At 39.7% G+C, this 27,538-nt stretch overlaps 1 protein-coding gene across 5 annotated transcripts; it reads left to right on the top strand.

Moving 5' to 3' along the window:
* The first annotated feature begins 435 nt into the window (after window positions 1-435).
* vegfab (vascular endothelial growth factor Ab) lies at window positions 436-21,701 on the top strand. 5 transcript variants are annotated; one of them, XM_055044318.1, is made up of 9 exons: window positions 436-672; window positions 1,598-1,735; window positions 5,558-5,600; window positions 6,472-6,668; window positions 8,149-8,225; window positions 11,793-11,825; window positions 15,967-16,035; window positions 17,600-17,743; window positions 19,891-21,701. In XM_055044318.1, the coding sequence occupies exons 4-9, from the start codon at window positions 6,483-6,485 to the stop codon at window positions 19,910-19,912; spliced, it is 531 nt and encodes a 176-aa protein (XP_054900293.1). In that variant the 5' UTR covers window positions 436-672; window positions 1,598-1,735; window positions 5,558-5,600; window positions 6,472-6,482; the 3' UTR covers window positions 19,913-21,701. The 5 variants fall into 5 exon arrangements, with proteins under 5 accessions (XP_054900293.1, XP_054900290.1, XP_054900291.1 ...); XM_055044315.1 differs by lacking the exons at window positions 436-672; window positions 1,598-1,735 and adding an exon at window positions 2,467-3,235; XM_055044313.1 differs by lacking the exons at window positions 436-672; window positions 1,598-1,735 and adding an exon at window positions 4,062-4,251.
* Window positions 21,702-27,538: the final 5,837 nt, after the last annotated feature.

Genomic DNA, 27,538 nt, shown 5'->3' with positions numbered 1-27,538 from the left:
AATGAATAGAGAAGAACAATCAAATAGAAAATCCTTTATTTGCAACCCAATGACAATTTTCAGTATATTAGCAGCAAATAGGAATCTAAATCTATATACACCACATACATCATCCGTTGATGATATGTTTTGTATGTTTCCCTATTCTCACTTCGAGTGCATCACAGTTTTTTTTTTTTTTTTTTTTAAAGAAACGTGCACTGGGCTATTTAAAAGAAAAACACCACCGGCTGCAAAATCCAAGTTGCCTAAATAATTATTTAATGAAGATCTCACTTGACTCTCAGTAGCCTTACAACTTTTCAACAGAACAATTATAAAACTAGTCTTCCAGGATGTAAGGGTTATGTCGCAATCCGTTATTGTCTGTCACCCATTTCACTTTTTTTTTCTTTTTTTTTTTTCTCATTCTCAGGTAATAATTTTAATGAAAGTGCGTTTCCGGGCTGTCTGATACAGCGCATCCCCACTCGCGTCCTCACTCCTTCTGTGTACTCTCCGGGATGTCTCAGTTCTTCCCTCTGCAGAACAAAGAGGATGCGGTCAGCTCGGCCGTCACACTCGCCAGGTGGCTCGTCTCTCTCCCGTCCGCGAACACCGGATGACACAGAAAATCCATTCGACTCACAGGAAGTCACGACGCGCTTCCCGACCGCCGCGTGCGCCAATGAGGTACTAAAAAAACAAATAAAAAAAAAACTCCGGACTTGCGTCGCGCGGCGGCGGTTTTAGGTAACGTTTTGCGGCGCACGCAGCTTCCTCGTAGCCAATTAAGCTACGTGTTTGGCGGCCACACTCTCTTCCCCTGCCACTGCCAGCTCGGTCTCCCGCTTCCATGGAAAGAAGGTGAGGCTACTGGAGGCGCGCAACGAGGGGTAAAACCACAAGGCTGGAAAATATCCCCCCGCCCTGTCATCAGCTGGAATGCGACCTGAGAGCCTGAGCTCCCCTAAAATTAAACTTCACACAAATAAAGGGCTAAATAAAACCATTAAAAAAATCTATGTCGTTTGTTTCCAAAATAATAAATAATTACGTCTTTGTCAAATTCAAACAAGGGACAGTTGAGAATTTCTGAGGAACTTCCGGTGATAAGCTACGAACAGGTAACTTCCTACCATTTTTTTTACACTATTCGTGGCCACGTGACGTCAGGGCGTCACCCCTCCTCACCCCAAATTGTCCCGTTTCTCCCAGTTCCCGGCTGGAGGGCATAAAGACGACAAGTACCACTGCTTTAAAGGTGACCCACGTGATGACGCGCTAACTCTTAATTGCACGCATGATATAGCTATTAAATAAAAAAGAGGCAGGGCTTTGTTGGTGATTGTCAACACTAGGACAACTAGATAACAAGTTCAGGAAAAAGTTGTGAAAAATAATATTAATTTAAAAAAAAAATGGCGGCCCACAAACCAACTGACTGGTCATCCGGTTTCATTTTAACCCAGTTATTAAAAAGAATAGCCTTTTTGCCCTCTCCACTTTGTTTCCCTTATAAGCTTTATCTTTCTGTGTAAGTAATAGTTCAATAGAGACATTGAATAGTTTACATATTGTATTGACGTAAATGACATTGGTATTTTTGTTTTTGGAGCTGCTTATAGATGCCAGAAGTCTACTTTGATCTTGGGTTTGATTTGGATGAGCCACTAGCTGCCAATTGGGTTCTTACTTCAACCTGTCAGATGTCCATGAGTTGGTCCAAGACCTTAAAGGAGCACCTCAGACAGAGGTCAACACCAAAGCTTAACTTTTTTTTTTTTTTTTTTTTTTTTTTTGCTAATGACAATGATTGACAGGTGTGTAAAACAGTGTTTGCCTAAAGCACTGAACCATTGGGGAACATTTGGAGATGTCCATGTCCTGGCCCCTTTTGGACCAACAGTTAGCTTTTACTTTTGTGACCAAGCAGTCTAGATAAGAGACGTCATCTGGATGTTTTCAAAAGTCTAATTTTCATACTAGATCTTTATTAATTCACTACTTCTCATGTACTGTGAGGTGAAATGCCTTCAGGCATTCAGTTTTCCATATTTGTTTCATGATCACAGCTTGTGGTCTCTTTAATTATACATGAAATTTAAAATTGAAGCTCTAAGCTAAGCAATCATAAACCCGATCAAAATATCTGCATTCAGATTGATCAAGGGATCGGTGGTATTGAAATATATCGACAACAATAAAAAAAAAATAAAAATCAAGGTGCTGATTTTATGACCACGAGGCTTTATCTGCCTTTTGTCACGTACAGAAAATGTGTAAAGGGAGAGAGAGAAAAATGGAGCCACACACCTGAACACACCATAGTTTTTAAATAGCTTTTTGCTTGTGATGCTATCACGCGTCCAAAACCTTCAACCAAGACTCAGGAGCCCAATCGCGCTGTGTCAACACAATAAAACACAAGACGCCACCCACTCTGGAGCCTCCTCTAATCACCCGGATGCCCACATGCGCAGGCACCGCTCAGCCACAGAATGGTGAAATCCAGAGAGGGGAGAACACGCTCAGTTCCCCTGCTGACCCGCTTTAACGCGTAAATGACACAGGGATAAAACACCCGAAGCAATTAGACTTAACTTTTGTTTTTTTCTTTTCCGGGACGATATACAGTCAACGATCTATTCCTTTTTTCTCTTTTTTTTCCCCCCTTCATTTTATTTTGTCTATCTGCCTTTACCGGGTCTCTCTGTGAACGTCAAGCGGCTCCACGGCTTCAAGTTACACATATAGGAGCAAGCTGCAAGTTTCTGATGGGCAGACCTTTGGAGGCGGCTGGCCCACAAGCATGGGATTATTCGTCAAATGTGGCGAGAAAATAAGGATCTGCTGCGGAACGATGTGAAACGTTGCGCGTCTTGGATTCTCGCATTTCTGGATATCTTGAAAATCGTTGGCAACAGTTGAGAAGAGAGGGGATTTTTTTTATTATTATTTATTTTTTATTTTATTTTTTTTTAAAACGATTGTGTGTACGTTCATATTGCTCCAACCTTGGGACCAGCAATGGATTTACACCTTCCGGCCCCTGTTTTCTGATATTATTATTATTATTTCCCGAAAGAAAGTTTTTTTTTTTTTTTTTTTTGCTTGATAACAAACAGCCGCATCGGCTGCTTGAAAGTTTTGGAAACCGTCGCTCAGCCCTTGCTTTATTTTGGACTGGATTTCCAACACCATGAACTTTATTGACAGTTTGACACTATTATTTTTGACGCTGTCAGCTGTCAAGGTGAGTGTGTGCTTTTCCTAATGGAAGGAGTGGAAAATAACGTGCACTAGTCACTTGGTCATTAATGCGTGGCTTTGCCCTTGTCTTCCGTCTGTCTAGGTCATCGTTCATGTTTAAACAAGCCGAAATGTTTTGTGGGAGCTTTAAAGAGTCATTACAGAGCTGACACTGTGTAGACCAATCCCGATTACTCTGTGTGTGGCTCGGATCACTCTTTTCTTGATTCCACTACAAATGCTGCCTAGGCGAATTTTTCATTTTATTTTATTTATTTATTCATTCATTTGTCTTTGAAGGTTATGTTGTGAAGTTTTGACGCGGGGGTAATAGTGTAGGCCGGCTCCAAAACCACCTTGGAAGACATTATTACGCGTTAAAGGCGCAGTGGCTCCATTCTGAATCAGGAGCAGGTTCACTCCCGGTGGCGGTGGAGACCAAGTCCGGCTTCCAGAGCGAGGCGGTACCCGGAGGGAAGCTTTCTATATAATCATTAAGCAAGTGAGCAAAGGTTTCAAGGTGAAAAGGAAAACTGGACAGGTGGTGGGGGGGCGTTTTCTCCGCTCTTTGATCAGGCTTTAAAAGATCATTTGCGGTTGCTTCCTCTGATTTCCTCTCTCTGAATCTTCCTGATTTCGCTCCAGAATCTTGGAAAGACTCCGATTAATATCTTCCGGCCGAACTGCTCATTTATCAACCGGCATATCGTCACTCAGTTAAAGGGTCTGTGTTCGCAGCTTGACACCCTAATACAGTAAATGTGGGTGTTTAAAGGGGAAGGTTGGGGGGTGACGATGTTGGAATTGGGGGGGAGAGAAGAGGGGGAGGGGGTGACTCTCTCTTTCTCTCTCAGCCCACAAGGTTGGACCCTCTCACGCCACCAGAAAGGGGGCGGAGCCTGCATGCGCACAAACCGCTTCTCTCTCTCTTTTTTTCCCCTACACTTTTCATTAATGAATCGAATCTCATTGAGCGCAGGCCGGTTGAACAGGAGCAGCTTCTCGTGCAATTCTGGGGAGGTATTGCGCGAGATGAGCGGGCGTTTTCTATGTGATCGAGGGGGAGGGGATAAAAGAGAGAGTGTGTGTGTGTGTGTGTGGGGGGGGGGGGGGGGTATGCCTATATAGGAGGTAACAAGACCTTGCGCGTAACGAACAAATGGAAAGTTGCCAGAAAAAATAAATTTAAAAAAATCGCTTTGCCCCTCTGGTGTGGTGACAGCTGCACCCACAGAGGAGCTCTCCAATGGCTTTTAATGGCAGCGGTTGTTACAACGTGGTTCGCTGCGGAGCGACACATTAAAAAGGTTTGAAAGCTGAAACCAAACCATCAGCGGTTCCGAAGTTTATAACGTTTTGCCACACAGTTGATGAGGCAGAACCTGCAGTCGGCTCTTTGTATCTTGTGCTTAGAGCCCACTTAGAAAACCCTGCTGCAATATAACAGCTTTGTTTTGTTTAAACAATGTGAAAATGCGTTTGGACTAGGGCTGGACATAGATTACTTGGGGCCTTGGGCAGCATTTTGACTCCCCGCCCCCTTGATTTTATTCATGTCATGCATTAACACGCTTAGTTTCATGGTTTACTGGTAGTTAATTCAACTGAACCAACTGTAAATTCATGGCTTCAAAACAATGGAGGAGACAAAAGTCTTTCTGGTCTACTCATTTTGCCCTGCAAAGTGCAGCGTTTCTGTGAAATCTATTTATGTTTTACTCAGTAGCAGTAACTATTGTGCAAAAATTACAAATTTTGTAATCATTTTAAATACTTCTAAATTTGTCACATAGGAACCATTAGAGAAAATTCAACAGAAAATCACAATTTTTGAAGATGTAAGGAAGTTATGGGCTCTAAGCAGCAGCATAGTTTGCTTATGGTTAGGTCTCGCTCTTTTGAAGACTTAATTGGGGTGTTTTTCAACAAAATTTTTACAACTGAATTTTAGTGTTAACTAAAAATATCAAATTTTAGAGGTGCTTTTATAGACTAGAAAAACACAAGGACTGACCAACCTTAAAACAAAAACAAAAAAGGTGTGTGCTGATGTCCATGTAATTCTTGACTGAATTTAATTTTCTATTCAAAACAATGATGACAAGTCCTTGTCCCCAGAACTGTATTCAGTCCAGAACTGTGTCCAGTGTTGCTTTTCTATTTCAGCAACGTTCCACAGAAATGTCAAAATGCAAACATGCTCTTTCTCAGAATTGGATAAGCAAAGGGCAATAGCAGAGACCTTTTCTTTTGGAGTTCTTTCACAATATACTGTAACTAACTGCAATCTCTTTTTTTTTTTTGTTCTCTTTTTTCCTCCTTGCAGAGTGCCCACATACCGGAGAAAACAGAGAGAGGTCCACATGACGGTAGGTGTCCCACAGGGCACCGTGGGAATACAGTGTGTGCTGGGCTCGCAGCCAATCACAGAGGGCTGGTTTGAATTTCACCTTGACATTAAAAAGGAAATTATCGCCCCCTACTGGAATCCCATGTAGCCTGACCCTTGACGTCCCTGAGATGTGTGTCTTCAGATTTAGCTCTCCCTTTCCTCGGTAAACCAGAACAGTTTCCCTCCTTAAATGCATTTTGTGGCGTCCAGTCCCATTTGAGGTTAACCTGGGGAAGTGTTATGGTCACCAATCTCTTTTATAGAAAGGAATGTCACCCTCTTGGCTCCAAAAATTTTATTTTGCACAATCTCAGCATTGCCCAATCTAATTTGAACAATCATAAGCCAGGCTTCATGATACTGCTCAGACACAGCATGGTTGGTTTAGTTTCCCAGAGGGCCCACGGTCTCTGGGTTGCTTCAGCCTCAGTTATCGCCTCCGCAATGTTTCAGAGGTGTTGTCAGTCCGTTTGCTAATATCTTTCACAAGATCAGGACTCCTGCAAAGACAAAGGGAGGAGGGGAGTAGTTTGAAGGTGAAAAAGTTGTTATTGTAGCTCTGCAGCATGTAAATGATCAAGGAGAGCAGTGGAAAGAGGTGATGTTTAAGTCTAAATTGTAGCTGTATAGGTAAAAAAATAACTTGCTAATGTTCATGATAAATTATATATGTGCTTATAAAGTGGGGCAGTTAGTTTTTTTTTTTTTTGCCTTACATAAACTATGTACTTTTGAAAGCTAGGAATTAAAGCCTGTCCATTGCACAACATGTCTGCATTTCATTCAAATTCCCAATCCGATGCGTGTCCATGTTTATAACTCCTATTCCGTTACCTGTGTCTCCCCAGTGATCCCCTTAATGGAGGTGTACAACAAGAGTTTGTGTCAGCCCCGAGAGGTGCTGGTGGATATCCTGCAGGAGTATCCAGAGGAGGTGGAGCACATCTTCATCCCGTCTTGCGTGGTGCTGAAGCGCTGCGCCGGCTGCTGCAGCGACGAGATGCTACAATGCACCCCGACAGCCACGTATAACGTCACAATGGAGGTCAGCATTCGTATGCGCAACGCTAACACATTGAAGTTTTAATTCACAAGCAATTTGTCTTTCTTTTCACACTAGAGACTCTGAACAGAAAGACCCAACAGAGCTTGGCATTTAGAAATCCCCTTTGATGCATCCAAGTGCATAAAGCTCAAAGAGCTTTTCAAAATGACACGCTTACATAATCTGAATTAGCCAGAATTCGTTTCAGTCACTGAAAAAAATTTCATTAATGTGAACAGTTTCAGTGTACATCAGAAATAAAGAAAATGTGTCAATAAATCTTCAGAAGAACGTTTGCTTTTCTCCCGTCAAGACTTTGCACCTCCCAGCTCCTGATCTACCTGTTGCCAGTTAACAGACTTTTGGTAATTTGATTAGTAACTGTACCGTTATCGATTATAGACAGATTCCATTTTGCTTTAAGTTTGTAGAAACATTGTCAGGCTAGCATCATGTCAGAAAGGTTCCTTGAGGTTATCAAATCAAAACAACGCAAACAGTTAAAGTTTGCGCGAATACAGGGTGTGGGCCTGTACTTTCAGATGACACTTAAGACTTAATTTGCCTTTGTGTTCAGTTTTAGAGTTTCTGTGCGAAGGTTGCGTCGACCGAAGCCGGTTGAGCCTAATCAGCTGATTGTGAGTCCACAGGGCTAATTTTCAAACAACTCCTGAACCGGGAAATCACCACCTTAGATTATATTGCACAATTGATATTGCGTCGCAATATCCAAAAGTTCATTCCACTCTGGCGGACTTGGAGTGGACTGAAGTGGGGCAATTGATAAGGCGGATTTATAAAGTACACAGCAACTTAAGTGTAGTAACTCAGATTTGGCGAAGAAAACGCAACAGTTGGCATCAGCTAAAACACTGAGGACCTCTGAGTAGCTTTAAACCTCATTCTGCTCGGATTTATTTGCTTAAATGACATCACTCTACTACAGATTAGAAAACTATTACTGATAAGAACATCACATAAAACAATCCAATGTGTTCTCTTAATCAACGCTCATGAAATCTGAAGTTAAAATGACTAAAACTTTATGATTTACACTTAAAGTTATTTAAAATTAGTGATCAAGTTACAAGAAGTATTCGGGCCTCTTGGACTGTCTCCCCGGGTCAATGCGTTCAACAGTCGGCTTCCCTGTCCATGCCGCAGAAAAACACCCCCACATCATGATGCTGCCACTTCCTCCACAGAACAGCAGTGTTTATACTACAGGTTGCACGCAGATCCACTCTGTTCACCGGTTAAATTTTTATCTAGGAGTCCGAGAATTTATTCTGGAGTGTCAGTAAAATGAGCTGAACACGGATGCAAACTACTCCATTCTGGTTTGTCTCTGAAGAAAATGCTTGTTTTAACATTCTACGTTTATTGTTGCAACATATTAAAATGTAAAAAGAAAAAAGAAGTTCAAGAAATATGAAGTACAGAATGTAATTCTAATTAAAATCTCTCTCCTCTTTTACAGATTAAAAGAATAAAACTCCAAAGGCAACAAAATGACATTTTCATGAGTTTTACAGAACACAGCGCATGTGAGTGTAGGTAAGAAACCTCGAATTCACACACACACACACACGCACACACACACGCACGCACGCACGCACGCACGCACGCACACACACACACACACACAGCATCTCTAAAAAGCAAATTACTGCACCATTGTTCAGCAGGGTCAAGGTCAGCCAAACACATCATGTTAAGTCATAGTTTGCAGGTTGCCCCTGACACATTCAATGTATGCAAATCATCCAGATTGGTATCTTATCTTGCCTTCTTCCACTTGGCTGGGCCTTTTTAAAGGAAAGTCCTGAACAGGTTACAACATATCACAGCCGACGTCTGCCGAGTTTTGAATTTATCATCTTTCCAGAGCATAGCTGCGGTTCTGTGGCATGAAACAGGTCCTGCCTGGAACCACATGCCATGGCTCGGTCCACTGTGGTTATGTATCAGTCTTGTTCTTGGTCACTCCTGAGCCATAATGCGAATTTCACAGATGTCATTTCTTTTGCAACCAACAAATGGTAACAGTTAGAGATGGCGTAGTGTATCAGGAGTTTTGTTTTTTCTTCTTTCCTTTATTTAACCAGCTAAACCCCCACTGAGATCTAGATCTTATTTTCAAGAGGGACCTGGGCAAAAGTCTGCAATACACAGCAACCTGGTTACAAAATAAAACTAATTAATACATATGCACAAGTGTAAAACAATAGAAAACAATCTAAAAGCAGTGACACTGTTTAATAGAATCTCGTTGCATGTTTTTAGGAACCGCTTGAAATACAGCTAATGAAATCAATTCTGAAATCTTGAGTTCAGACTGGAGCTGATTTCAGGATGTAGAGCCATCACACTGAATGCTTTCTTCCGCTTTGAACTGAAAAGCTTCCGAAAAACTGCAAAAGAAAAATGAAAAGCTTTCTTTTGCATGTGGAACATTCAAAAGAAAAATGTTACTAGAGCGTAAAGAATGGGAAATAACAGATCTATGTAGGAGAGAGTTGAAGTTTGCTGGAGCCAAGTCAAGTGGAGATTTATAAATCAGGATCATCAGGTGATTGTTTCTCCGTGCGCTTAAAGGAGGCCATTCAGCTTTCGCATACAACTCACGGAGATGTGTAAGATATCTCCTACAGGTTACAAATCTTAAAGCACAACGATACACAGTATTCAATGATTGAAGGCATTTGTTCAAAGCATTCATACATAAAACATCTCCATAATCCAGGAGTGACAGGAATGTTGCCGCCACTCCTTTGGTCAATGGCTATTGGCTAGTGCAGTTAGACACAAAGGTTGTGAAGGACCTTTGAGGAGTATTAAATAACATAAGCATCTTATCTTAATGTAATCATTAATTTGAGAAGCTTAGCAAATTACCCTCTTAAATTGAGGTCAGTAAACTCAAACATACCTTCCTGCTTCTTTCATTTGCCTATTTTTTGTTTCATTTCATTTGCTGTTTTCCATAGGAAGGACTGTGCTAATGTTGCAAACAGAACAAAAGTGTCAAAACTGGAATAATTAAACTTAAATGTGACAAAAACTGGAACAAACATCATCATCTTCAACTAATGAACAGCTGTGTCCCAGCTAATCATTGACAATCTTTTCTGTCCTTGAGTTTCTGTTTACTACTGAAGACTTTTTTTGTCCGATTATGATGGAAGTCGGGGTTTGAGTAATGACGCAGCCGCTCCGAGGGGACATGCCTCGTCCTCCCATGTTACAGAAAAATCTGAAAAGAAAACAACACAGGGACACTACTGACCAAGGCCCAAAACGTTACACAACTGCTGCTTTACGCCCCATGTTTGCGCAGTTAGTTCAAACTGGAGTTTGACGTTGCCCTATGTGTTTGTCAGAAATCTGAGTGACCTTGAATGGTAAGCATCGCCATTTAGATTTATGTTACAGTCCACCTGCAGAAGACCTGGATTTGGACAATTCTTTGGACAAAATGCCATGGATAATTTTTTAGGAACATAATTTAAGGAGAGGAGGAGATACATTTTGAACTCCAGACCCATAAATAAATCAGCTCTTTCCTATTACAGTGCTTTTATTACTTAATTAAGTGAATCAAAAATAAGAACTCCCACCATTTTTGGTGTGCAGAACAACAAACCTACGTCATATAATTGGATGCATGTTTTTGAGTTTTGATAATAAATCAGAAAAGTCAGGTCATGTTCTCGGTTAGATTCAAAAGGACTACTGCTACGGTTTTTGTCTCTTTTATTTCTTAAAATCCAAAGAAAAAACACCTATTGGGTTCAAGAAGTCAGATTTCAAAGAAAAACAAAAATTTATATCAGCCACAAAAGTTGGTGGCTAATATTTTAGTTCTTCTGATTTTTGTTCCTGCTGCTGTCCCTAAAAGAAGACAGCATCATTTTTGATTTTCATTCCTCCTCTGTCCTCCCAGCCCTTTAGATATAAATCCATGAGCTCATTGTACAATCTTCTAAAACCTCCAACAAAATCATAAAGTAAGACAGTAAGACATAGATGTATTTCAATGTCAATTTCAAAAGATTTATTTTAACTACAACCATTTTTCTAAAGACATAAGACCTAAAAACAGGAGCAACAGACAAAATAATGAACCTTTCGTTTGGATTCATAATACAACAAAGACTTTAAAAGCCTTTAAAGAAAATGTACCTTATTTCATAAATACAAGAATGCCTCAAATTAAAAGCATTTTACAGCTTTCTTAAGTGTGTCACCAAAAATGCAGTGTCACAGAAGACTTTTGTCACTTCTTGAAAACATTTTGCAGATAACTACAAAATATTAAAGTCCAAATTTTATTCAAGCATTTCACATCTTATCAACATTATAACTCTTCTGTTCGAATTAGTTTCTTAAAACATGGTGCAGAATTGAACCAAGGCCAGAAAAAGAATCTGATAAATTTCAGTGCAAGTACATTTCAGTGTGTTCCTGCAAAATGTAACATTGGCCTTGCTGAAGCTTCCAGACACAATAACCAGATAGTCTCTGTCTTAGGCAGGAGGCGTCACTCTCTAAATAATGCATGTTTACATTACTTATTCTTAATTTATTCATCGAATATATTTGAAATGTGGGGATTTTGCAACAGTTTGTCAAACCAAACATTGGCTATGAGTCTGAGACCTTCATAGGGGAAACACTGTTTCCTAACTTTATTGGCAGACGGCTGCCTGGGGAGGTTGCCAGCAGAGTTATTGCTCCACACTCTCTTATTGGAAGGACCTGTCACAAAAAGTGAAACAAACCTCTTAGTTCTCAATTGTGGACGTGTTTGGAGGTATGTATCAGCCGACGAACACCACACCGCCTCACACCCCTCCAATCCCCGAGCCGAGTCCACTGTGATCTGCTTTATTTCCCAACCACTTTGTTTCATTGACCAAGAGCAAGGCATTTGAAAGTGGAAGCTAGTTTTAGCACCGTTTCTTGTAAATGTCATGGCAGTGATGTAACATGATTTGAGAAGATTAATGTGTGTCAACCCGTGCTGAAGTATAACCTCGATGGTTTCAATATGCATCTGTTTACCAGCTGTACAGGCAGCTCATTGTGTCCTAATGTTGTATTTCTGTCGCTCTCTTTCAGGTTAAAGACAGACGTCCGAGAAAAGAAAGAAAAGTGAGTACCGCAGCTCTCTCTGCATGGAGATTGGGATATTGCGGGATGGGGAAATTTAGGTTTCATGTTGCTTTGCAAATGATCTCTCTCTTAATCTGTGTAACTACACTCTGCACTCTCAAATGATGTACCAGTTGATGTTTTCTTTCTTTTGTGTGCGTATTGCAATGCTTTGTTGAATCCAACACAAAACACTCCATAGCAATAATTTACACTCGGTGGATACGACACATAGGATCATCAGGGCTTAGCATGCTGTGTTCAGTTGATAAATGCTGAGAATGCTGACTAAATCAACAGGGGAATGACTGACTTAATGAGGCCATTGCCCCACCAACACCTTTTCCTGACAATCTATCGCATTTTTTATAATCCTTCTCTCTAGCCTCAACCTGTTTACATCCCACTTACCTGCTGTTACTCCCGCTTCTAATTGCTCTGATATAGATAAGAGTTTTTTGAAGTGCTGTTAAGCTGTTTGGTTCATGGTCCGCCTTTAGTTATACTGCCTATCCCAGGCCACACGAGTCACTGCTCTAACGGTCATTAAAGCTCTTTAATCTCCCTCTGTGGGTACTTGTTAATATTTTTCCATTGCACGGCTGTTGTTGTCAGCCATATTTTGGTTTTTATGTCAGGCAGTCTATCATATAGATAAGGCTCAGATTTAAGACCTTTTCTTTGACCTTGTCTCAACTGTTTACAAGTCTGCCATTGGTGGTGTGCTCCGACAGAGGGATGATCCTCCGGGTCATTCAACTTCTGCTTCTGACGCTTTCAGATGTTCTGTCTAGTTTTATCAATGCCTGCTCGCCTCTCCTGAGGTCTCAGAGTTTGTCAGGGTGAGTCATCCTGCTGAGGTTGTGAAACGAGTTAACTGTCAGCGTCCAACTAGGAAATCAGGCTTGATTTCTGACATTTAAGAGGAAGCGTTTGCATGTGCACACATCCTGTTTTGTGGATCGGTTAGTGACATATTTACCATCCTGTTCCGCATCTGGTCCAACTGGAGGCTTCCGGACTGTTAACGTTGTCTTCCGACGAGAATACAAAGTGTTTCCTTGAAAAGTTCAAATGAAATTTGTGGTTTTGCTAGCAGAAGTGCTTGTGGAATGTCGATACTAGCCTTGCTTTGTTTTGCCAGTCGGCACTCTACTTTGTTCCAGAAGAAAGTTCACCACAGTCTTTGGATGTGATTACATTAGACATCCACAGCCCTCAGAGGAATATCCCTGGCTTTTCTAAACTTTTACTTTTCCTCTAATGTCTCAGTGAGTTTAATGGTCGCCGTTCATTGTGAAATATTTGATGAAAGAGATGAAATCTGGGACACATAAGCATGAGCTGCAGAAGATAAGTTGTAATGAATCAATTCTGCGACCTCTTATGAAAGGTCCTCCTGAACAAAAATTGCTTTGATTGATGATCAACCAACATTCCAGCGAGGCCTACGTAACACCAATTACCAACTGTTTGAATGCTAACTACTAGGCTAAACTTGTTGAAGAGAAGACTGCCAAACATTACCATGCTGATACTGTCACGTAGCAAATTCTCACTGTGCTGTAAGCATGGCTTCACGTCTTTGTGGCTGGTGTTAAGTTTCCCTTTGAATAAGGCCTACATTGCCAATCTGTTTGGGGTTAATCAGCAGAATCAGAGATTAAAAAAATACAGAAATTAAAAAAGAAAAATTCTTTTTGAATGAAGTAATACGATGGCAGATGTCCAAGGATAACAATAATCATCTTCCGCCTGTGCATCAAACATTTTGCAGAATTGCAATTCATTCTCCTCATAAAAACACACACTACTGAGAACAAAGATGTTTGTATTCTTGTTTCAATGCATTAAGATGTAAAACTATGGAGCTTGATTTGACTTTTTTCCAAGTTCCAAATTTGGATAAGTATAACAAAGTTAAGATGACATATGGACAAAAGTATGAGTTTCCTGATTTGTTTTAGATGAATAATCTGAATTTGAGGAAAGTAGAGACGTCTTGGACGGGTTTTTATTTATACGATAACATTTACTTTTGACAAAACCAAATGTCAGAAACTGATCTTAAAATCCACAACACAATTTTGGAATAGAACATCTGTGGGAATCCTTCAAGAGAAATCATCTCTAAGCAGTCCTTCATAAATCACAAATTTTAGCTAGCGCTGTGTAAAGAAAGAACTTGTAATTCAGAGGGGCAACAAGCAAAAAAAAAAAAGTGTTGTACACCTCCCTTTCTAACGGGAGGTGTACATCTTAGTTTTGTTCTACTTTCCATCATAACCGCCTCTGAAGAAACTCCCATTGGCTGAAGTTCAATGATCTCTGTCTCGATTCAATTTAAGTCTGGTGTGTGTTAATAGTAATATGTGATAATATATGAGGTGCATGATGCATCTCTCTGCTTCAGTCCTGGTGGATTTTTGCAAGAACAAAGTTTTTATTTTACCTGTGGCACAAACAAGAACAAAGTTCTTTCTGGCCAGGACATTTCATACTTCACAATCACTCAAGTTCACATCACCTGCAAAAGACCTTATGGTTTCACTTGGAAATTATAACCATGCCCACTTCAGATTTCTAATAAATTGTAAGTGATCGGACACAAGAAAAAAATGTCTCTGCCCAAACCACAGTTGCATTCACGTATTTGCTTTTTTTTTGTAGTCTCTCTGACACGGTAACAAATTTCTCATCTTTTGCCCAGCAGCATAGGCCTTAAATCACCCAGCTATCTGGCTGCTATCTGGCTGCTATCTGGCTGCTATCTGACTGTAATCGGTGCATCACTCTTTCAAAATGCAAAATTGACTTGTTTCAACGAAAATCAGACGAAACAGAACTTTGAATGTTTCTGTTTGGCTGGATTCATATGGAACATACGTGTAAATACTATCAACAAACAAAACATTTTTTGGGCAAAACAAAGACAAGAAATATAAACTAAACAACTACACAAAAAACATCCATGGATTCCCAATATTTGAAGGGTTGTGGTTCATATCTTGATGTGGAAACTTGGTGGCAAAATCTCCCTTGCTAGAGTTAATGTTTTCCTTTTGCACTTTATAACTATAAAGTCTTAAACGTGTCTGCCGTGATTTACAATAACACGAAAACATAAGTTTTGTCTAACTCCAGCCTGCACTTGTGAAACACAAGGGGCCAAGTGTGTAAAACTGTGTGTAGATACTCAACAAAATCCTTTTATGAACATATTTGTAATATCTGCCTTGCATTCCCATCTTGATCCATGAGTGAATACATGTACATATAATATTGTGAGTCATTTGCATATAAAAAGCTCTGTTAGCATCACAACCTTAAATATATCAATGAACACAACTGCAAAAAAAAACACAAAGCTGGTGAATGTGAAGCTCAGACACCAAGAGGAAAGAGAAACACTTCTTTTCACTTTGTCAAATTTAAAAACACATGGTGTAATCGATATGTTGGGAAGATTTCACCTCCACAATCTTCCTTTACAAGTTTTAGTATGTTGGGAAGAAAAGCGTACTTATGATTGTTGTGCCCACACATCGTTTATGCATCTAGCCCCTTGTGTACGCTTGATAAGCACACTTCTGTTTGTTCTCATTGTGCTCCATTCTGAAACAAGTTGAATCGGCCCTAAAGAGTTGACCCAGATATGTTGAAAGATGCCGTTTTGGTGAAGTCCAAGCCTTTTGTCCTCGATTCATCCAGTAAATTTCCGCCCACGGCAAAGCCTCACAACCGTTAATTGGTTTCACTCTCTCCAGAGTCATTGTAACATTTTATAAGACCGATCATCCTGGGAAAAGAAAGGCCTTTGAAGCCAAGCTGGACAATGAAATGATTTTTTCACAGGTAGTACATTATATTTAAAAACAGCGGGATGTGGCTGGATCTGGGTGTGTTACTTGTTTTACCAATTTTAAGGAAAGCATGTTATCCACACTGGAATATGCGTTTCCTCTTATTGATACAAGCAGGAATTTCTCATTCACATGGAATCATTTTACCATCATACAAAAAAAAAAAAACATCATTGTTGGCTATAGTTATCATCATTTTAAGATGTAAGAGTACCAGTTCATCTTTATCGGCAGTCTCTCAGGCAATTCTTTGGGTTGTTGTCCTTTTTCTCTTGCAGAAAACCCCGGACAGGCAAAGGCCTAAAGAGAAAGCGAAAGAAAAACCGTGACAAAACAATTCACGATGCGTATGTCAGCTCCGCCTTCTCCACCTACCTGCACCTGAGTGTTGCGCTTCTCATAATTAAACTAATTTGGGAGGAGCTCTTTTGCCCTTTTTAATTTTGTGCCATTTGATTTATCAGTCAGCCATATCAGTTAGCATGTCACTTCCGTGTACTGTCCTAACTTTGTCTCGTCAGTCATGCTTTTCATAATTCTGAGAGCACACATGTCTGAGCTGGCCTGTTTGCGGCGTATTGCTGCTAATGTGTTCCTGCAAAAACTCACACATAATACACACATGGAAGAGTTTGCCATATCCAATCTTGTAAAAATAAGCCACGCAACCCATTTCACCATCTCCAAAAACACCAACTAATTTGTGCCGAAATATTTGCAAGTATGTCCCCACTTTATGACAAAGACTGGACCAATGATTGGGATCAGATTCAGCAGCAGAAACCGGAGGATCAAACACCTTGTCCGATAGTTGGCTTAAAAGATGGATAGGGAAGCTTCAGGAATCTGTAATGAGCTGATTTGAAAAGAGCTGCTAGCTGTAGCACAAACCTTTTCCTACAACAGATCACAGATCCACCAGCATGGCTTTAGACTGCCTCATACTATTCTGTTATCTGTGCTGGGATCAGCGAGATTGTAATCATGGTCCTGTCTTCAGTGTTGAGTCTGTGTCGCTTTGCTGTGTCTCTTTGCCTCTCTCTGTTCTTTTCATCTTAAAAAACACTTTTTGTTGTCCTGAGCTTAATGCTGGTACAGTTTATGTAATGTGAAGATATGAATGATTGCTATCTATTGTCTTTATTTCCTTTCAGTTTTTTTCCCCCTTTGGTTTGTTTGATAAGTACAGTTTTTTTGTTTCCTTGTTGCCTACTTTTGTGTCTGAGACCGATCAAGTAATTCAATTTTTTTTTCAAAAACTAACATAAAGATGACCTCTTGTTTCTCCAGTGGAGATATTGTGAACCTATTCTGTCTGTATGTCCGGTTGTTATTTGTATATTGATGTCAGTGGAATTTCTGAGCCTTATTCCGAAATGTAATTTAAACCTTTTTCCATCTCTGTTTTGAATCTCATGTCTATCTGTGAGAATCGCAGTTTTCAGTTTTACTCAATAAAATTGAAACGCTCTTAATGGTACACAAAACAGACCCTTGAGTATTCTTTATCAGAAGAGCAAGAGCAAGAAGTGTGCTGTCATTTACCTGCAGCTCAGTGCTGTTATGTGTCCTCCTGTGCATGAAGTGGTCTAGAGCTTCGCTCACTGCATGTCTAACCCAACTTTTTTGTTAGTGGTTCGATCAATGTGGAAGGGATGGGAGATCAGGTTTCATTATTAAAGCTTGATTCTTCTTTTTTTTTCCTTTTGCTTGCTCTGTGGGAACCTGTGTGCAATACTACCAAAGTGTCACATGCAGGGATTCCTGGCAGTGGCTTGGAGGAGCAACTGGGGCATAAAAAAAAAAAAAAGATTGACCTTAGGGCGACCTGTCACAGGTGGTAATAGTATCCTGTTATAATCTGCCTCTCCCTCTTCCTCCCCATCTCTGTCTTTGTCTCTGTCTGTCCAGTGTCTGTGAGCCATGTTGTGATAACTGCACAGAGAGGAGAAAGCGTTTGTTTGTGCAGGACCCTTCAACCTGCCGGTGCTCCTGCAAACACACAGTTGAATACTGTAAAGAACGCCAGCTAGAGCTCAACGAGAAGACCTGCAAGTAAGCGCTGCTGCTTTAGCTGAAGATAACTTTTGCAGATTGTCTTTAAATGGAACTAGAAGACATAGATGGCTTTTAAAAAAATAAAATAACACAACTAACTAAACATTCAGCTGTGAAACTTGTAGCAGCTACTGTGGTTGGCTTGTTACCCCTTGTTTCCATTGGACGCAGTTGCATTGGATTCTGGGTACTTTGTGCAGTTTATCTTGCGGTTTAATATGACGGCCAGTATTCACCTCAGACAGAGAGCTTAGCAGCTGTCAGACTGTGCACGTTGAATGAATTCCAGCTAAATATTACGTTTCTGTGAAGTGCGTCTATCTGGAAGTCATGAAATAACTTTGCTTTCTACTTCTGAAATTCCTGCAGGGAATTTTAACAACCCATAATCGATGGCATTGTCAGTGCTGTCATGTAATGTCAAAATTCACAGCTAAGGCAAACATGAGAGGGAAACAGATGGGATTGTCCACATGTTGCATAATGAACCTGTTGATGGATTGTGTAGGTTTTTTTTTTTTTTTTTTTTTTTTAATGGCAACTCTTCTTTAAAAGGGAGAACCAATATGGACGTGTTGCACAATTTAAACTGAGATCCGGCTAAGACCCACGTACGATTCGCAAATGGTTTTGCAGATACGTTTGCATTTAGTAGAGCCAAGAGGGTCTCATACAAGAAGCTCATTGTTTGTCCGGCCCCACTTCGTTCCAGCCTGAGCAAAATACATTATGGGGCCCACATTCACATGTTGGCAGAGGGAGGTGCCCCCCAACTGCTTAATCTCTCTTCATCCATGAAAGAAATTCTCAGCTGATTCCACCAATGTCGTGATGGTCCAGTATGGAAGAAAAGTTTATTTTAATGGAAACGGCGTTTCCAAGTCCGACTTCTTGTTCAAGGCATTCGGCACACAGCAGCCTCCAAAGACTCGCCAACCACACGGAAAGTTCTGGTCAAAACAGAGACCTAGACCAGAGTGGATGCAAACCGACACAGGCATCAGAAATTCGTTGCAACTGCGCCTGGTGTTAACAATGGGTTAGACTTAACAAAGCAGTGGAGCATTGTACCTGTGTTGCATGTCATTTCCTTTTCTACATCAACACATTTCTTGTATCATCTTTATAAGGTTTCTGTCTTCAAGAGAGTAACATTTTTGACTCGTGTAGCTACAACCTTAAATCATATTACTGGGTCGTGGCAAATTCTGCCACTGTGGTCCAAATTTGGGACGGAGTGCTAGAAATATTGACAAAGTTTAAAAAACCAAATTTTTAATTTATAACAGGCACTAAAGGAAACAGCACTTTTCTTTAGTGCCTGTTCCATTTCTGGAGAGAATGATGTTGTAATCACTGTTTTCTTGTGTCAAATAATGTGTTTGCAAAAAGCGCTCAAGAAATTAGATCTCCTCATGGTATATTCAACTTGTTTACAATAGATTGAATTTGGTACTAAAGTTATTGAAAATGATTTATCTGCCAAAGCGTCATCCTGGAAACTCGAGAGATCTAGTTGAAATTAAATCTCTCTTCGCCAGCTTGCATGGTAAACAAATTCCTTGTGCCTTAGGGGATTAGTTCATTTGACATTGTTGGTATGGTATTATATTCAGTTGGTAAATTATGGTTTTAGATTTATATTGACAAGGAGCTTATTTGTGATCGACAAGTTACTGAACTGTTAGTGTGTTAATTTTCTGGTAAGATTCTTTCTTGACTTATCTCCGGTGGTAAAATATATTTTTTCTTATTAGCCATTTTGTCACCACGAAAATTAATATCACCTTGTTGGTGATATTATGGTAAAAGAAGGACACTAATTATCTTTTTTTTTTCTTTTGAAGACAACGACCACATGCAAAATGCTAAACCACTGCTTAAAACCAAGCAATAGCTGTTCCAAGTGGCCAAATAAGTTGTCACGGCTCTGAGACATTTAATAGCGCCACGTGATGCAAGCTTGAGGCATCACTAACTTTTCACTTTCTCATTTTCTCTTCCTGAATTCCATTTTTGTGCACAAGTGAGACACTGTCGTAAATGCACTTGTCTTCTTGTTGTTATTCTGCAGCTATCTTCCCGTTTCTCTCAACTGCTTAACTGATGTTCTTTTTTATCTTTTGTTGTCTCTTCCTGTTTAGATGTGACAAGCCGAGAAGATGAGAGAGGTGCCAGCACCAGATGTACAAGATGAAGGAACATTTTAAAGATATTTCACAGCACAGCACTTTGACCTTTATACCCTAAGCTCTTTACTGTGGATAGCATTCCCCCTGGATTGACAGAACAAAGAGAAAGACGGAAGTTTCCTCCCTCTGTGTATATAGATCATATTAAAAGACAAAAAAAAAAGTACAGATTTGTTATGCTGCTACAGAAACAAATAACTAAACCCATCATTTGACTAAAAGCGGAGTAGCCGTCATATGGTTTTGCATTTCTAACAGGCTTTCGATGCAGATGTGGTCTTATTGTCAATTCATTGTGCGAGATTACTTCACTGGATATGAGTCTACTGTGGTTGTACATCAGTCATAACAAGCAAAACCTCTAGAAATATTTATCTTCTAAAACAGCGGGTGAGACTGAAAAAGACCTGGGTGTGCTTTGCTTTCTGAGATGATGGTTGGACTTTCGTTGGCTGACACGTTTGGCGAAAACGGACACGACAAATGAGACAGCGGACGGAAAACTGTCTCTGCTAAAGAATGCTTCACTCTGAGGACATTGCAGGACTCCTGTGGACTGTCACATTGACAATGTTGCGCTCGGACGGGACTCTGGAATGATGGTGCCATATACTTTCAAAGGGATACTGGTCGTTGATATAGCATTTAATGTTTTGCAATGAGCTACAAGAAAACCACTGAAACTATCCTATATACTGTAGTTTGATTCCATTTGAAAACTGTGCCTGACAAAATGTACTGAGAAATCCTTTGAGTGCTTTTTAAATTATTTTTTGTTTCCTTTTCAAAGAGATTGTCAAAATTGTTTTCTTTATCAAACACTACAAATTCATTGATTATACATCATCTCTGTACTTGTACATAGTCAATATCCCTTTATGCCATCATCCATTCTAGATAATTTATGATGTTATAGAGTATTTTTCAGTATTCAGTTATGTACACATATTTAATTCGGTCTATTTATGTATGCTGTGTTATGTACTTGTAGCTGTCTTTTTTTTCCAACGTGTAAGGTCACTGATGGCTATGCTCAACATGGAGGCTCTCTGTGCTTTTCTAGAAAACCAGTTTTAAAAACAAAAAAATCAAAAATGATATGTTAACATTCCCTAAATTGATTATTTGTACTGCCTTACCAATGACATCTCTGTTTCAACCCCTTGTCATCTAAGGGGGCAGGTGCCATGTAGAGTTTTAATTTTTCTGAGTGTGTCTGGTATGAATGTGTGGTCGAATGAAAGTGTTCACCTGCCGTAGGAGTTACTAAATTCTATTTAAGAAAGTAGCAAGTTTGTGTTTTGTTCATTGTGCAAAATGGAATTACTCGACTACAATAAACTACTGCTAGCAGCTAAGTATACACTACCATAGCACAACCACAAATTTAAAATTGGATCTCCATTCTGACTGCCATCAGTCTTAGAGCCTCTATTATAAGATATTTTTGTGTCTTCTTCACTTTTAACATGTTTTTTTTTTTGTGTCTATGTAAAACAGTAAAGCATATTTATTTTCAAATCATATTGTTTTTATATAAAATAAGGAAAAGGTTGCAGTGTTGTGAATGCTGTGTTTTCATGACAGTTAATCAGACAACAGTTTGAGGATTTTATTTTCATAAAGTGCTACTTACGCAAATACTTGGATTCTCTGTTGCAAATGTAATGTGGAAGAAGACGAACTAGCGAAAATAGATTCCTTCACCCTTTTAATGACCGGCAGGCATTCAGCCCTATGAATAAACACGCACTTTGACAAAGTGTTCAGTAATTCAATCGGTTAAAGCAGACATAAAATATCATGTAGTTCAATTGAGAGAAAAAACACAGTTTTTAGATCATTTTACACCACTTTGTTGGTTGGTTTGGTTGCATTTTAACTCAAATAGCAACTGGAAGAGCAAATCCATGCATGTAGGCAGCCAGACATGCTGAAGACGACTCAAGCCAAGCATCAGAATGGAGAAGAAAGGGTATTTAGGCAACTCTGACTGCGGCATTGTTGTTGGTGCCAGAAAGGCTGGTCTGAGTATTTCAAAAAAACCACTGGTCTCCTTGAATTTTCACATTCAGTCTCCCTTCAACCTTACAGAGAATGCTTTGAAAAAGTGAAAACACCCAGTGAGCGACACGTATGTGGAAGGACAGGCCTCGTTTTGTCACATCTGCAAAGAAAATTTGCAGGAGAGTTCAAAACACTGGCAGTAGCTCAGAAAACCAACCAGTACAACTCTCCTCCCCACAACGCTTCGAACCATCAAGCATTTGTGATACAGCAGCAAAAGACCACAATGGATTGTCACCGCTGGTCGCGAAGAAGAGGAAACTGACGTCCTGACTCACTGCTGGCTCAGCGAAATTGGATAGTAACAGATTTTCAAGGCAACAATTGGGAAAACATCATCTCAGCATGTTGATTTAACCTCCAACAAATACATGGAGGAATCAATCATGAAAGAATCGATTCATTCAGCCTTGCACCAATGCTTGAGAGTGTTGGTGGTGCAACGGTGTGGATTATATATTCTAGGCTCCTTTTGGGGCCATAAGTACCAACTGTGTCAAAATTGGTACTGAAACTGTATTTCTATTAACTGTCTGCCATCACTTTATGACCACATTGGATCTATTATCCAGTGACTACTTTCAGAATGCAGAATAATGCATCATGTTACAAAGCTGAAATAATCCTAAGCAGAATTCTCAAACATGACGATGATTTCAATGCACTCCAACAACTTCCATAAACAGCAGCTCACAGCCTGACTGGGGGTTGTGGTGCCATGCAGTGTGGTGGTGAAGATGCTGAGATACAGTGAAGGAGAATCAATTTTATGAAAAATGATAAAACAAGAACTTGGAGGATAGGTGGTTAAAAACTGGGTCTGCAGCTGTGAGGGGAGAGCAGAAGGCAGGCTGAGGGAGTGAAAAAGGGGGAGAATAGGGAACTGGTAAGTAAATCTAATCATTGCTAAAATAACTTGAGCACAAGAAAGGAATGATAAAAAAAGTTCTAAATAAACTAAGAATGAACTAAAGTAAAACAAGAAACAAGATTGATGCAATCAAAATAAAGGATAACTAAAGCAAAACACAGATAACAAATGAACAAAACTATATGCCTAAAAAAACAACAACACCCAAGATCCTGACATGTAGGGGATAAGAAAACAGCCTCATGGATGTGCAGATGAAAATTTTGCAATAACTACTTGATGCAGTTCTGTCAACATGGACCAAAATATCTTGATGAATTTATACCATAAAGATTCAAAGCAGTTCTGAAGGTTGGAGATTCAACCCAGTACTAGTAAGGTGTGCCTAAAAATGTCCTGTAAGTCTAGAAAACTGTGACTCATTAAAAGCTGAAAAAAACAGAGCTCTCTGTCTTTTAGGGAAATTCCACCCTGCATCTCCAGAACCAGAACCAAACCACTTTTTGATTTATGGTGAAAATCAGCCTTAATCTGGAACAAACTTCTAGAAATCTGCAAAACAGCAGAAACACCAAGTTCCTTCAAATCAAGGCTTAAAACTCACCTGTTTAAAGTTGTTTGTCTAATAAGTGGATCAATGGTCAAAATATATGATGTATATTTGCTTGATGACTTTGATGATGGGTTGGCACAAAATCTAATGTCTGTTTCACAATTGGCTGCTGTATTATGTTTTTATGGTGTAAAGCACTTTGATTCCCTTGTTGCTGCAATTTGCTGTAAATAAACTTTACTCAATTGGCTTAAGTTTTAATATTCTGCTTCTAGATACATACTATCTTTGAGACAAAGAAGATTAGCATTTAACTTAAGCCTAACCTTTGTCGCTGCAGGTAAGACAGAAATGTTTGGTAAATCAACCATGTTGCTGCCGTTGCAGAACTGATGTAACAGGTTGTGGTTGTTGGATAATGACTATTTCCAGGAGGATTAACTCTGACAAAGTAAAATATTTCCCTGTTCTGTTCTGTAATGCTTTATATTGCTCTAAGCCTTACTTCTCACTAAGCAATGACGTAAACTGGCTAACAAGATTCCATTTCCTTCTCTTCATGCTGCCTGACGCAACATCACATCTCATTTGCAACACTCACTGAAGTTATTCAACATCAAACAGAGATTGAATGACAACTGTGAAATATTCAAAAATGTGCGGTTGATCATCTGCCAGAGTTTCTCACAACTACCCGATTAGTGCGGGTGAATCGTCCCCCTTCGGACATGTTCATATCTACCCATTCAAGTGTGTCAAACCAAATGATACTCCTGGTTTGCATTGCCAGAGATTTTCCAGGAAGATCTTTTTTCAAGAATTCAAACCTATTGCATGGAAATGAGATACTGGGAATTTCTAAAATAGATTTTTTAAAAATTCTGTCTTATTAAATATGGAACTTCTTTCTCGCTTTCTGTTTTATCTGCCACATATTTAACCGAAGCCTTTTATTAAAAACAAAAGAGCACGAGCAAACTTGTCTGCTTCGAATGAAACATCGACATGTCTCCTGACTCCACTTAATCCGGCGATTGTTAGACAAAGAGCAGTTATAGCAAACCACTTGTGAATTAGCACTTGAGCAGTTGCTGATCTTTAGGCGCCTGCACCAAATCTGACCCCTGTGACCGTAGATTAGGTGAAGGTTTTGGAATCTTTGGCAGCATTTTCTCCCCCTCTTACACACGTTCGTTGCCATTTTCTGCTGGATTAGTTTCTGCTTCAAGCTAATGCTCCCGATGCAAAATCTCCTCTCTCTCTCTTTCTCATGCTCTTTATGTGCATACCTTAATATAAAGAACACCTTGTGATCCTTGAATGTAATTGAGGGGCTCAGCTCCCCTGGGGAAAACACCTCAAAGAATGTCATAAACCATGTAATCAGTGATTTACCAAGAAACTAGAATGTAGCATGACCTGTCTTGTTTGATTGATGAACTATATGAATTGTACCACACCTCTTGTCCGATGACCGCTGGAGGTAGAAAATTATTTTGTCTTTTAACTAATTTAAAATGCTTTCTTGGCAAATGTTTAGTCCTATAGAGAGAGAGAGAGAGAGAGAGAGAGAGCCCTCTGATTGGCAAGGGTGCATTAGGAACGGCTGAAAGAGGACCCAGAGTGGAAGAGCTTCAACTGTCTCCTCAGAAGGAGTTTCTCATCTTCCAAGGTGTGTTGGGGAAATCCAACCTGAACATCCTTCATTAGCTGTAGCTCAGAGTAGCTGCAGCCTGAGGACAAATCATAAGAAAAGCTAGATACACCTGTTAGTGGACGTAGTTGTCATTGAAACTGGGTTAGAGAAGGGACAGCAGAACTAGACTGAGGATGTTGTCAGGTGGTAGAAAAGAATAGAATAGAATAGAATAGACTAGAATAGAATAGACTTTATTGATCCTCAAGGGAAACATGCCTATTAGTTGACAAGCTAATCCATTCAAGTTGCTAAATATTAATGATGCAAATACAACACTAAATAACACTAAGAGATTTTTATAAGGTCCTCATTACCTAAGAGTGATGTAAGTGATTAAATATGACTGAATATCAATAAATATATAAATAAATAAGAAAGAGCAAACGTACTTTCTTTTGGGAATCGAGTCTTCAGGTCCACTGCACAGGAAGCATGTGACATCTGTCTGATTAACCAGTCTTATAAGAAAATGATCGGACCTGTGGTTGATACAATAACATCCAGAGTAGATAATTCAAACCCCATAAAGTACAGGATGTCATTTAAGACTTTGATTATACGTACAAGGCTTTAAAATTGTTAGCTGTTTATGTTAGCTCCCATTGTTTGTGTTATTTTGATTAGGTCTCTTTTCACTATTTTTGTTAATTCTCTTGACCTTGCCCGTGTTATGTCTGCATGCTAACTCAAGTGATTATGTGACAAAGTCACAATGTCCAATTCAAGGGTACTATTTCTTGCGCAACGGCCAGACAAATCCAGACACATGCTGAAAGTGTTGCTCTTTCTGTGTCTTACAGAGACATAGCATAAAAAAAAAGAAAAAAGATGGTGTTCAAAATTGACCCTGGAGGGAATCAGGTGTGACTGTGAGAAACAAAAGAGACAAGAAGTAGGATAATAGAGACAGGTGGGACTGAAGCCCTGCCAGCAAAGGCGACGTGCTTAAAAGCAGGTAAATCACTGCCTGCCGCAGCGCTAAAGTGAGAGAAATCACAAGTCTGCAAAAAAAAAAAAAAACCCTCCCGAGGTGTGTCGTCGGGTCAGAATGTGCACACTCACACGTACTACATATTTAAGGCCTCCAATCTATATTTGCCCACGTTTTATGACTGATTGTGACGCTGGAAAGATATTGTACTGAAGTCATGTGGTGAGCAACAGGAGAGCGGAAGAGAGAGAGAGCGAGAGAGAGACAGAGAGAGAGAGACAGGGAGGGAAAGGGAATAAGACTAAGATCAGTTTAAAGAGGGATCACTGGAACAGAGTGCAGAAGAGACTAATTGAGGTGAAGGGGGAGCAGAAAAGAGGATATATGTGGTGCAGAGGGGATCATGACTAAGAGAGGAATGAGACAACTGGCCAAGAGAAAGAAGGATTTTACTGATGTTGTTCATTTGCATTTGTGTTTGCATGCTAAAAATGGAAACCGATACGAACATGTGACATTTTTTTTCCATCAAAATGTCCTCATAAAAATCTTATTCCCCTGTTTTCTTTCATCTCATTTACAGGACCTTGGAAGTGTTTCGTATTTTATCACTTTACAACTACAGAATTCAACGCATTTTGCTGAGCTTTTATGAGATGCCAACGTAAGGTGGCACATGATTCTGAAGTGAAAGAAAAAGCTTAAGTCGTTTTCAATTTTGTTTACAAATTAAAATCTGCAAAGTATGGTGCTTGTTGACCACCTGGAAAATGTGTAACGTAATGTCATTGGCAGGAAAAATGTGTATTTTTTAAATAAAAAAATAGTAATAGGAAGTCCTATGTGTTTTTATACAAAACATGTAGAGGACACAAGAAATATGATTTAATCTAGTCAGATGAGAAAGCATAATACTAAATTGTATGGAGAAAACTAACATTGTAAATCAATCAGAACACCACAGTAAAGCACGGTGTTAGCAGCATCATGCTGTGGGGAAGCTTTTCTTCAGCAGTCAGAGCGAAGACGAATGGAGCGAATTCATATTAATGAATCTCTGCTTGGACATTGGCATTTGATCTTACATTTTGCATAAAAGTATGATCATAAAAGTTCATTTTCAGGTGCTCAACATTGGTGGAGACTCCAAAAGGCTTGTAGCTGTAACTACAAAGAAAGTGTCGACTCGGGGGGGCTGAATAAAACCGCAAGTCTGACTTTGCAGATTTCACTTTCATAGTTTCATAGTACTTTATGTTTGTCTGTCACATACACTTCTGATACATTTTATGAAGTTTGTGCTTTTAAGTGACAAAATGCAAAAGCCCTGAGGAAGAAGGAACATGTTTTCAAGACACTGCTCTGCTGCAAGGGGTCACACTGGCCAGTTGTAGTTTGTTTGCCTTGCTCCGCTGCACCCACTCAACCCTCACATGGGTGTAGTCCAGATTACCCTCATTACTGCAGCATTACCACTCA

Source organism: Poeciliopsis prolifica, unplaced genomic scaffold (assembly GCF_027474105.1).
Source record: "Poeciliopsis prolifica strain line A6 unplaced genomic scaffold, Auburn_PproV2 SCAFFOLD020, whole genome shotgun sequence".
In the NCBI taxonomy this organism is placed as follows: domain Eukaryota; kingdom Metazoa; phylum Chordata; class Actinopteri; order Cyprinodontiformes; family Poeciliidae; genus Poeciliopsis; species Poeciliopsis prolifica.
Note: the sequence above shows the minus strand (reverse complement) of the source record. Positions and strands in the feature narration are given on the sequence as shown.

What these genes read in the sequence shown, in the direction of transcription:
- vegfab (XM_055044313.1), top strand. Translation starts at nt 4,135, where the DNA reads ATGCGCACAAACCGCTTCTCTCTCTCTTTTTTTCCCCTACACTTTTCA. An exon ending in GACAAAACAATTCACGATGC is followed by an intron (nt 16,036 to 17,599) that starts GTATGTCAGCTC and finishes CTGTCTGTCCAG; the next exon opens with TGTCTGTGAGCCATGTTGTG. An exon ending in CTCAACGAGAAGACCTGCAA is followed by an intron (nt 17,744 to 19,890) that starts GTAAGCGCTGCT and finishes CTTCCTGTTTAG; the next exon opens with ATGTGACAAGCCGAGAAGAT.